Here is a 13,098-nt window from a genome sequence, read left to right as displayed (position 1 = left end):
GCTATTTGATGTTTTCAAAGTTGGACATATTACTTAGCTTTGTATTGCATATAATTTGACAAAGCAATTGCAGTTAATTTGTGCAAGTAATGACTTAAATTGAAATTCTGCAAGGCTTTTAAATAATTATTTCATGTTATGTTTTGTTCATGATGAAACGGCATATTAAAAGCTAATGTAACTTTTATTCTTTGCATTGCAAACTGCGTGCAGGAACTGCGAGAGTCGGTAAAGAGATGTATCCTTCGCAGGATTACTGCGTTTCCGATCTCGAAATCAGAACATAAACTAGCTCGAGAAACGACCATAAAGGGTTCGAGTTAACGAGTATCACTTCAAACTCGAAACTCGTTTTCGAACTTTGGTCTCGCCCGACCGTTCCCGAGTTTAATTCCATTAACGTACAAGCGGAAGAGATATAGCCGCAATAACCAAATGTCGTCGGAATATCGTCGTAATTTACGGCGACGACCATTTTTGCCACATCCGTTGAAAGATGCCGCCGGATGTCGAAATAAAACGCTATAATGTCGAAGTAAAACTAAACAGCTAGAGCGGCGTGCTTTCGTAAGGAATGCGCGCGACAAGTTTTATTGAATCATTTGGAATATGTTTCTTCCAGTCAAACGTAACGAAATAGCTCACGAATTTTCTTGTCAGAATGTAAAAGATGAAATTAAGCATGTATTCTGCGCTATTAGATTTTGTAGAGATAAACAAGTAGTTGCAAAGATACAGAATTTTTTAAAATTTATCTATTGGATTTTAGACAGATATGTAATATTAAAAAATCTAACGCTTTTATTATGCAATTTTACTTTACTTGAATTTTCACACACTTGACGAGTGAAAAAAAAAATGATCCATCAATGTGTATAGTATCTTTATTAGAAATGTTTAAAAAGTGCAATTTTGAATTTATAGATGTAACTTTTTGAAAATTACAACCTTCTTTCTATTCATATGCTATTTGAACAAAGTGGTTTCTGCACTAAAGCGAAGGAACGTGAAAAGCTTTTCCGGAAATTACATGTTCAAGAGAAAGATACATTACGTTTTGTAAGCATAAAATTATGTTGGTCAGAAAAAGACATATAAATGACTCTTTTATATTAAAAAAATGTGCCATAAAGATATTATAAAATATTCCATTATCGATTTTTGGAAACTTCATAGCTGCAAGTTGTTCTTTACGTCTTTATTTATTACTCTCTTTTATGACACTTCTATATTAAATTTATGTCCCAATAATAAAATGAAATGATATATGGCATACTTTATTTCATTATTGAGCAATAAATTTAATAATAATAAGTAATATTAACATACACCAATGTGTATGCGACATAATGTGATCTCTTGATTATATTTTTAATAGTATTATTGAAAGCATAAAATTCTTTGAATTGTGATTACATAAATTAAAAGTATTATTATTTATAATCAAATAAATTACACAATATAATTGTCAATTATATTATATATGTGTCAATTATATAATTTCAACTTAAAATATATTATTTATCATAAAATAAATCTAAAAAATATATTAAAAATAGATATAATATAAAAACACGTAATTAAGATTTTAATGTGCTAAACATAAATATAACGCAAAAGCATTTTCCGCAACACAACAAAATCAATAGAATCAGCAAAGCGTTACCCTCAAAGATCGAACGGTCGTTCGGTGGTAAAACAATATTTAGTTTCAATGACGTTTGTAATACCCGACGCGTATACGTCTGGCCACACGTACTCGATAATGCAATAGGGCATTTCAAAGTTCAAAACTGTCTCGTAAAAAATTCGTAAACCTATCAACGGTCCTTGCCCGCCGCAAACGGCCGTGAACATGAGAAGGACATAAGCCGAACAGAAGGACGATGTCGTAAGCGGTGAGAAAGGATGTTCCACGAGGGATCTTACGAGTTGCTGGTCTTTCGCATAATACAAGGTTACTTCGCTCCTGGGCTCTCTCGTGGGAGCTCCTTATCACCGGGACGTAGCTTTTACGTAGCAGGAAAAGGAAAAAGAGGCAAACGAGCACATAGGCGTCGTACGGGATGACTGGAAATTTCTTAAAGGAGCATATCCCGTCCGATTTAACGGCCCTGTCAGGATTCCTTCCGTTTTGTTGTAATTAATTTACGCTTCTCTTGCGCGCCGTACTTTGAAGGGACCGTTCGCGCGCGCGCGCGCGCTTTTGTTCCTTTGATTTTTCGAATTTTTCACCATCCCCCTGGACGACTCGATGAAAAGTACACTAAAGGATCTTTGAGCGTCCGAGCGAAGAAATTGAATAAGTGCCAAGCAAAATGAAAAGATGGACAGAAAATGATATTCGTAATGTAATTTATAATAAATAATTTGTTCATATAGCTATAATGTTTCCTTGATATAAATACAGAGAAGTAAATAATTTTCAATTAAATAAGAGAAAGTGAATTTTTGAGAGCAAAACGATGATATAAAACTTTATTTCATAACTAATTTAAAGTAAACTATATTTTAAAAGAATACTATATTTCTTTCTTTCAAAAATCAAATAAAATTCTCATTTTGAGAATGAATAAATATAATATAAACGCTTATTTATTTTACAAGACAATTCTTGTCCAATTCTTACGAACATATTTATAATTAAATAACTATCAAGAAGAGGACATATATATCGAGCTTTTCTACTTTTGTTCTTCTAGTAATCTAGTTCAATATTTCATTGAGAACTTATCGTTCCAGCTCAATATTTTAGATCCTTTTTTTCAAAAATCAAATATTCTCAAATTCTTATTTTGAGACTAAACATATATATTTTCTTATTCACAAAAAGTATAAAAACTGCGCTTATTTATTCTACAAGATAATTTTTGAGATACCTATTTATACCCGAGTCTCTCTCGCACGAATCGTATACTTACGAACATATTTATAATTAAATAACTTGAAGAAAGAGACGTATTAAACTTTTCTACTTGTTCTTCTGGTTCAATATGCCATTGAGAAATTTATCATTTCGGCAAGATAAATTCTAGCTCAATATTTAAGATCACGGAAAAGAATAACCCACGTTCCAGCTTTCTCTCTTCTTTAAATTTAGCTTAGCACATTTTTATATGTTCATTTCGAACAGATAAAAGATATGAAGGGTATAAAAATCAAATTAGGATAACAGTTCACGAAATTTCCATACGAGGAAATTATATCGTTCGGTCTCACGTTTAATGATGTATCTAAAGGTAAAAAAGATAAAATGAGATAAGATAAAAAATTATAAGATAAATTCTAGCACAAAATTCATGGCGAAATACATTGATGTTTCCCATCTGAGTTTCGCTAAACGTCAAGGTATTATAATTCGAAGGATCTTGCGCGTTTACGTTTTGCATTTTATCTTGAGAGGTAACTGACGTACAAACAATTATCAGCCAGACTCATTAAGACGGAAACAGCCCGCTTCGACCTCTTACTGCTCTTAAGGCACTTGGCGAATGTAGCTATATTAAGGATTATCCGAGACAGTGACATACAACATATTTGCATTCCGATTTACGAAAAGCACAAAATCCCGCGCCGACCGTAAATTAAATAACAGCTGTTCCAGGAGTTTCTCTACTTTATGCTTGACGACGAGAAGAGTTATTACAGTTGCCGCAAGAGAAACATATGTGTGTGTGTGTGTGTGCGCGTGTGTGAGAGAGCGAACATGTGCGTTTGTAATAACAAGAAATATATTGCTTAAATCTGTCACAATTTTAAAATTGTTACGAATAAAGGGACAAATATCTGCAATAAACTGCAGGAAAAACGATTTTAAACACAGCAACAAAAGAAAAAAAGCACTTTCGAGATAAAACTGTTCTTTCTTATGTAATAAGTATATCTTTAATTAATATAATACAAAATATGGAATAAGAAGAATAATTTAATTTCTAGAAGACGTATATCAAGTTAATTGAACAAATAATATATTAACACAGCAGAAAATTAATTAATTAATACGACACTAATTAATCGTGTCTATAATATGATATTTATTCATACTGTTGATATTCATTTGAATATTGTTTGAAGAAATGCTTATTAATTCGCTCATCTTTCTTCCATTTCTTCCAAATAAAATATGATATATATTCATAATAAGTTAAAATAAAATTATTTTGAATTAACTAAAATGTTATTTCTATATTAGTTTCTAAAATGTTTCTTCTTTTCTTTTATAATACATATTTAGTTTATGAATAGAGTTTTGCTATTATAATATAATAGTTCCTTTTGGAATATAACGCTTAAGAATACGATAAACGTTAAGGTCTCACGTTCCCAGGGAAGACGTTCTCAGTTATGAATTATCACGGCAATTTCCTCCTTAAACTTACATTATCATTTACAGTAAGTACACGCGAGTTCGTATGATATTAGCATTTCCTTTCTAAAACATTATCACAAGAAATCTCTATTAACATCATATCTCCAAATTTAATTAAGAAAATAGGAAGATATTATACATGCTTATCCTTTCACTTCCTATAATATGTTCTTTATATTTTATATTCTTTCTTTCGCTGTCTTTTAAATTTAATTTAATTTAAAATTTAATTTTCTAAAAAAAATCGCTCACACTCCCATATGTGAGAAATGAAATTCTTCAGTCTGATACCACAAATTCCACGTTGATATATAAGGTATTTCAGACATACTGAGCCATTTTTTAAATCCTTGACTAATTACTTTTTTTTTACAAAAGCGTCGATTGCAACAAATTGTTCTTCAATTGTAAATCATACAAAGAGCTTTTCTTAAATTGTATGCTTCAAAGTTTCAAATAAACTTAATTTAATTCTAGAGGGACTTTAGTTTAGATTTCTCAATTTTTATGAGAGTAAAACGCAGATATTTCATGTTAAATGCTGAAAACTTGCGACATTTGATCTCTCTCGATCAGTGACAAAAAAATCAAGCGCAGATTGATCGAAGATAGATAGTTTACCAAACATATAGAGGACATTCTATATATTTTTTTTTATGCCAATCCACTACCACTTATAAAAGGCACGAAACGTAACAAATACGACACGTTCGCCCAGTCTCCCCCAATGGCAGGCGATTAAGGGTGGGAGGCAAAAACGGGAATGCATTTGCCCGGTAACGACATTTCCATGCAATCTCAGACCGCAACGGTGTTTTATTCCCGCAGGTTCCATCCTTCAACGGATCCTCTTACCTACGTTATCCGGGATTGGCGGACACGTCGCTGTCGTGGCTGGAATTGTCCGTCACGTTAAAACCGACCGCGCCGGACGGCGTGATACTCTACAACGGCCATCACAGCGACGCGACCGGTGACTTTATTGCTCTCTATCTCTCCTCGGGCCACGTGCAGTTCACCTTCGACCTCGGAACAGGACCTGCCACTTTGAGGTAAGCCGATGGCCCTCGACGAAGTTTCTGCGAACGGTTCCGCGAGCAGCGCCGAGCGCGCAACGAACAGTTAGCTCGAAAGTGACAATCTATCCTCGGAGCTGTTCGTTTCGCGATAGACGCATTGTTACTCATACCGCGCAGCGCAGCGTCCCTCGGCAACGGGGCGCTAATTGCACCGTTTGCGTATGCATCATCAAGATAATTAAACCGATACGCGATCGATATCGTATACGCAAAACGCTCGAGCTGTTTTTGCGCTACTGTTTTGCGAAGAGAGAATTTTTAATGTACCTTAATGCTGATTATTCAAGTTGATTTAATTCGTTGCATTAATTAACGAGAAACGAGATTATTGTTAAGTAAAATTGTTCCATGGCTGTGACTGTTCTCTTGGATAAACGTCAGGAATATTTAACAAACGGTTGCATTCGGGCTATTACATTTTTTAATATTGATTATCATTTTTTGAGATAATATTTTGCGATAAACACACAATAATAAGCGCTAATGCTAATCGGATTGTTTGATTTAATTCGTCGTAATAACGAACAATAAATAAAATTATTAAGTAAAATCGGTCAAAGCTGACAATTACATATATATTCTCGTGGGTAATTACTGCAAACAAATGTTTCTAATAATTTAAATCGAGTTAATATATTTTTTAGTATTGGTCAAAATTATAGGTGAAAAAGACTTGTCATACTTTCAAAATTAAAAAGATTTCTCGTCGAGAAAGATTCTTTTCTTTAAGGCTGATATATAGTGTTAAAAGATTATAAGTATCATTTGTGAAAATGTATCTAAATCAAATGTAAATGTCTCGTAAATATTTTTTTCAAGTAGACCTCATACATGAATGACCAGGTATTTGTAAATTATCCAGAAAAGATTACAAATTGCCCAGAGAATGTTTGTCAAGAGGATTATTACATAAAATAACCTACATGTACCGCAAACTTGAAAGTCACACCAAAAGTAGTACATTGCAGACGATTGAAAGTCGAGAATCTAGTTCTGACTTGGATGGTACAATCCAAATTTTGCAATTAAATATAGTGGATTACCTAAATATAATGGATCTTTGTGGTTGGAAAAGAGCACATCAGACAGGCGCTATAGGAAAACGTTTGAAAAAAGGTGACAATAACTTGTCATTATACACTTTATGTTTAGTAATAATTGAGTGAGTCATATTTATAAGTCACGGAAATATATATTTAATTATAATATGTTACGTATTGAAATATTAAATGTAAAGTGTAGGGTAGACTCGGGTATCTTGTCAATGTCCATATCTTGGCCATAGAGGAAGGATGGCTAATCCATGTTCATTCGATGTTTCATGGCGAGCTAGATTGAAAGAACATAGGTTAGCCATTTTTCTTCTATATGGTCATCTTACCCGAGTTTATTCTATAATGACAAATTACCTGTTTCCGAGATAGAACATTAACAAGATTGCTTCAAGCTTCTTTGAAGAGCAATGCAATGACAGTGATAATAGTGCAGTAACACATATGTGGGATGAAAGCCGGAATCAGCCGGGAACCAATCGAGGATCCTTTAGTTACTAATCATCCGCGCTCACAAAGAACGGCGTCATCCTTTTATTTCTGGGCAAGATACGCTCGACGATTTGCACACCATTACCTTTCGAGAGGTGGCGGTCAAATAAAAATCGACGATTTTTAGTCGGATAAACCCAGATCTTCGGCTCATTAGAATAGCGTACATCTCTCTGCATCATGATCGCCACAAATAATTCGAATAATTGTGACTATATTGATTTCTTCATTTGAATACTTATTGTATTCATAGGAGTCAACTTCAAACGAAAACTAAATATAAAGGAATACCTATTTAAAAAACTAGTATTTTATAAAATTCAGTTTTCATTACTTAAGATTTTTTTTTATCTTTTAAATTTGAAACAAGAAATGAAATTAGTTAAACGAACATAACACATGATTGTTTGCATTATTAATAATATAAAATTATTCAAGAATATACTTCTAAAAACAAATTTGCGAAATACTTCGCATTCGCATTTTGATAGCTCAACTAGTAGACTACTTTTAATTCCATTGAATAAAATCTGAATATTGGAATATCCATCTAAGCTTCACAATCGAATAAAATTTTAAATAAATCGATAATCCAAAAAAGATACAAATATTGCGTTGTTATATGTATTTATGCTATTATGCAAGTCCGACAAATAATCGGCGCGCGTAGTTTATTAAGTTGAAATATATGTATATGTCCCAGTATATGTCTATTATATACATTGTAATTCGTTACTTCTGTAACTATTAATTTCTTTACTTGCGCATCACGTACCGCGCCTGACTCGTATAGCTGTTTATTAATTTGTTTATGTTATTAAACATGTAATATATCATATATACATGTATATATTTATTATTGAGTTATACATATTTTTACATAATTTATTCTATCATCTAACTTCTAATCGATTTTCTTGTGAAAATATCAAGAGAGATTATGTCGCAAGTTTACAATTTTCAAGATTAAATTGTAGTAACTCAGCAACATATATCTTATTAAATCTCAACAACATGTTAACTTCCAGTTTCAAATTGCAAGTCTAAAAAAAAATAGAATTTTCTCAAAATTAAATAAGAAAATTTAAATTATAAAAAAAGAATATGTTGTTAAATATTAGTGTGACAATATCGAAATATTCTTTGTGCGTAATATAATTATATTAACGTAGATAATATAATTCATTATATTTTTACCGTGTTATGAATAAATTCATGACATGTAATGTAATATCAAAACTTAATCAGATATACAAAAGCTAAGGACAAGCATGTATATTTGGGTGTTAGTTGTTTTATTTGTAATATCAAATATTCAAACAACAATTTCTTAGCCGTGCAGAAACATTTATATGGTATTTATAATTCAATCTGATAGATAATATATAAATCTTACGCGAAAAAACATCTCCTTTCCGCTAAATAAAAAGCGACCGCTACAAAAAAAAAACTCCGACGTAAAAAAACGTGCATTATTACGTGCGCCATTAAACAAAGATATTTAAACCCGTCCGTGTCTGGAAAAAAAAAAGAAGCAGTTAACAAGCGAGGTAACTCGAAGTTCCAAGCGCGCCGTATCTTTTATCATAATAGCGCCGGGCGAAAAGTCCAATATGAAAATTTCCGACTCCATCTCGTTCCTTTATTAATTAGCAATTTACTTCCCGATCCCATGAACTTCCTCCCTCTCTCCCCTCTTTACCCGCCCCTGTCCTTTTCTCCTGATTCGACATTAATTATGCAAGAATTTCTTCTGTCGAATCCCCTCGGAAAAGGAGTGCCGGTTCCCCGCCTACAAGAGAGAATCCTGAGAATCCATTGTCTACGGAACACGCGCCGACTTTCCTCGCGAAATTCAAATTGAATGATCCGACTTTGTGGCCGTGCGCGTAAAGTTTCCGCGGTACGTGCGCGAATTTTCGTTTCTGTGTCCGCTTGGAGGAAAACTCCAGGCCGCCTGGCTGACTAGCTGGCGCGGCCTCCCGGGCGTCGTTGTGAAATCAAATCGATGGAGCGTCCGTCAATATCGAGTTAACGTCGATTATAATTGTAGACGTGGCGGAGGAGAGCGAACCGTGTTAATTGCCTCGCACGGACACCGCGACAAAAGGTGCCGTTTCAATTTTTCAATGCGGAAGTCCCGTTCTACTTTTTTCCCGTTATAACGTGTTTTTGTGAGAGCTTTATTTCGCGGGAAAGTACAACTGTTGCTCCGGGCGGAATGTTTTCCAGCGTTAGGTTTTCAGTGGAAGAGGCGCAATGTAAAAATACAATAGACATACGTATACAGGTATCTCGTAAAGTTTACGTAAAATCACATTGAGATTGACTTTTTTTTTTGTAAAAGCATAAACAGAAGATATAAGAAATATAAATTTGTTCTCGTACGAAGCTTTATTTAAAAAAAAATTAAATTGTTCGAAAAATCCGTAAAAAAATAATATCGTCTCTCTTTTCCAACTTCGGATATTCTTCAAGAACTTTATGTCATACTTCGCCAAGTTAGAAGGATCATATCATCTTTCATGCTATACCTACTTCATTTTCCTGTTCAGAACTCTTACAACGAAGAAGATTAGAATAAAATACGCTTACTAGAAATGGTATCAAAGAAATTAATTTACGAGAAATATACATAAATAAATGTAGAAATGATCTGCTTTGTTTAATGTATCATGTTGATCTCGCGTTTAATGTGCTTTGTCATAATGTGTCTAGTCATGTTTATATTTAACTTTCGGCCGTAACTTGCAATTATCACAGAAGGACTCGATATTGTTTTCACGTGACTGCTAATCGCGCGTCTCCTAAAACTCCTAGGCGTGTTGACGTGTAATTGGGTCACGTAATATTCGAAGAAGGATGGAACAAGGAGAAAGATCGGCTCTCGAAGGTCCGATAGCAGACAGAGTAGAACAGCAAAAGAAAGAGATCAACCGCGTTAGTTTTCGAAAATTCTATATTCAAAATGACCTAAAAAAACAAATCACTAGAATAGGAGATTACCACTTTACTCATGAAACATTATAATGTATAACTCAAACGTATAGATTCGTATCCACTAATTAGGAAACGTTCTTTTCTTTATCTAATAAAATTTTCAGATTTCTATGTCAAAATATCACCCGGCCGCGGCCCTTCAAAAGTTAATGACGTTGCATTATCGTTTCAGAAGCGAAAATCCGGTTCGTCTTGGCGAATGGGTCGAAGTTCGGGTCTCTAGGACAGGTCGTTTGGCATCCCTAGAAGTTGAGGACGACCCGGCCCAGGAAATCCTGGCGCCCGGAGCGTTCACGCAATTATCCTTGCCGCTGAACCTCTATTTGGGCGGCGCGCCGTCCCCCGACATGTACTCGCCGAAGATGAAAACTACGGCCAGCTTCGTCGGTTGCATTCAGACGATCGTGCTGAATAATCGCGAGGTAAGAACACCGGGATTATACAGGCTGCTCCGAAGTTGCGCGGTAGATAATGCTACCGTCAGAATACCTCGGAGTTTGAGCCTCGCTGGTATGGTAGATAAGATATTGAAAGTTCTACTTCAATCACTTGGATTTAGATCTTTATCGTCGTTTCTGGCATTTTATAAAAATAGATCGAGATAAAATAGACGTAAAGTAAACGTAACGTATAATTATAAGTTTAGGGAATTACTAGTAACAGAAAGCAGATAAAAATAATAGTATAACAATTTAATAATAGATTCAAATTAAAATAAATAAAATAAAGTCCACTAAAAATTAAATTAAGTTCTCCGAAGTTAAAAGAACCATCTAATTTCATTTTCTACAAGAAATATTGAGATTACAATATCTCTATAAAGAAAATTGGCTCTCTAATATAATATTCTCTAATATAAAAAAAATTAATATAAAAATAAATTCGGTTTCTATCTCGTATTATTTTGACCGAATATTTTTAGTGCCGTTTATATTATTATTTTTATAACATTATAACTACTATAATTCTTGTCGTAGGTGGGTATCCTAGCCGAGGCGTTAGGCGGGGTGAACGTAGGAAATTGTGGGCACGCGTGCGAGGCCAGGCCATGCGGCGATGCGGAATGCCGGCCTCTTCGCGAACGATTTACCTGCCGGTGCCGTCCAGGGGTACCGCACCCTTGTCCCGCACCGGACGATTATACGCCGTTGGTCCCGCCACCGGCGAGAATTAGCAGCAATGCCATTCCGTCCGTGAGATACGAAAGAGCTGTACCCAGCTTCACCGGCAGCGAGAGCTACTTACATTATAATGACGCCGACACGATGAAAAGGTGCTCTATATACAAAAATAATGAGATGCAAACATCAATAACAAGTAGTTCTGATAACCCTGCACTTTGGAAACGTTAACCGATTGAATTTAATTATAAAATCAAAACAATCATTATCTATTTTCCGGGAATTTCGAATAAACACCGAAATGAATATAGAGTAAACTCGGGTAAGATGGCCATAGAAGAAAGATGGCCAACCTATGTTCTTTCAATCTAGTTCGCCATGAAATATCAAATGAACATGAGTTGGTCATCTTTCCTGTATAGCCATCTTACCGAGTTTACCTTAGATCTTTTTTTCGGATAGCAGAAAAGTCACTTCCTATTTGTGCAATATTTGTCATTATGTTCAAAATTATTCGTGATACGTGACTCTCTGCACGAGCGTATTCATGAACTGACATATTTTCTACCCTCATGATTTCAGTGATGTGTTGGCGACACATTTTTGTTGTTAATTTAAAAATCCGGTTGATTCGTCTATTAGCACTTTATTCATGCAAGCGTGAAATAATCAGCAGCACGCAAAAGTTCGGTAAATGTCAAAGCGACATGTCGTCAGCGTTTGAAAGGCGAGTGGGGCGGTAAACAGCGTTACACGTTGCACTACACAATCGCTCCTTGACCTGATTTAATAACGCTGTGTTAGTTTATCGAGCGTTCGCGCCACGCACAAGTGACAAGTGACCGATCTGAGGATAAATAATTTTTATTATGTTAGACAACTTTAATTTACGTGTAATGGTTGTCTTATTATTTTTACGAGAAACAATTATCTATATCATTTTCTAACAATGCTATAATAGCATTTCTTTCTTGCATTATTCACGTAAAGAAGTGCAATATTTGCACTGATCATGTAAAATAAATTAGAATATAAAATTGTTATTAACAATTAAAATAGATATTGATATAAGTTGAATTATTTCCTTTCTTGATTGATCTTTTCTCATATGCGTGCGTAGTCGTGCTCGTCGCGATCCCTTTTTTTGATTTACTGTTAACACGCTCTTGTCTATGTTTGCAGGATAATCAGCTATAGGGTAGACATCAATATGAGATTCCGCGCAAGCAGCAGCAGCGGCCTGCTGCTGTGGAGCGGCCGCCAGTCGGATCCTCAAGAACAAAGGGACGAGAACGACGACTTCCTCGCCCTCGGCTTGGATCACGGTTATCTCACTCTCGCGTATAATTTGGGTTCCGGGGAAGCCGTGCTGCGGTATAATCTCACGCGACTGGATGACGATCTATGGCATCGTATCAGGGCCGTTAGGTGAGAATAAACGCTTTATACGCTTCGTTACCCAACCCTTCCATCCGCTTGCGCGCCTATTTCCATATTTATTTATTTAATATCCCTTTATATATTGATCAATATGTAAAGGAGGAGATATTAAGAGACAAATTACAATGTCTTTTTCAATATGGAGAAAATAATTATTATTTTTACGACCACTTGACGTGTCATCGTTAACAAAAGACGAAATAAAATACACGTATATTTAGATGGACTATAGATTTCATTACAAATGTATTTCTTAAAAAATGATTAATATTAAAAATGAAAAACCTATGTTATTCTAGAATGATTCAATTTTAATTAAATAAAAATGGAAATAAATTCGTTAAAAAAATTGTTAGTCAGGAAACTCGTAGTTTCTATATATGCGAGTAGAATATTGCATGCAAATGTTGTTCTATTTCCCATTTTTCATATAGCCGCGTGGCTTGAGGCTACCATTTAAAATGGTACTATTTCCATGAAATTTCATGAAGAAAGAATATTTTTATAAACGCGCATTCATGTATTAATCTGCACTGTCGTATATT

General features: G+C 34.5%; 1 protein-coding gene across 3 annotated transcripts in view; it reads left to right on the top strand.

The window, feature by feature from the left end:
- Positions 1–13,098, top strand: part of LOC112462066 (pikachurin) — a 98,629-nt gene that overhangs the window by 78,928 nt on the left and 6,603 nt on the right. For all 3 annotated transcript variants that reach the window (XM_025027614.1, XM_025027616.1, XM_025027615.1), the window contains exons 10-13: positions 5,198–5,421; positions 10,165–10,414; positions 10,970–11,265; positions 12,296–12,541. In XM_025027614.1, the coding sequence (XP_024883382.1) occupies positions 5,198–5,421; positions 10,165–10,414; positions 10,970–11,265; positions 12,296–12,541 (1,016 nt within the window). The remainder of the gene's footprint in view (positions 1–5,197; positions 5,422–10,164; positions 10,415–10,969; positions 11,266–12,295; positions 12,542–13,098) is intronic.

Source organism: Temnothorax curvispinosus, unplaced genomic scaffold, assembly GCF_003070985.1.
Source record: "Temnothorax curvispinosus isolate PA1 unplaced genomic scaffold, ASM307098v1 QBEX01011959.1, whole genome shotgun sequence".
In the NCBI taxonomy this organism is placed as follows: Eukaryota; Metazoa; Arthropoda; class Insecta; order Hymenoptera; family Formicidae; genus Temnothorax; species Temnothorax curvispinosus.
Note: the sequence above shows the minus strand (reverse complement) of the source record. Positions and strands in the feature narration are given on the sequence as shown.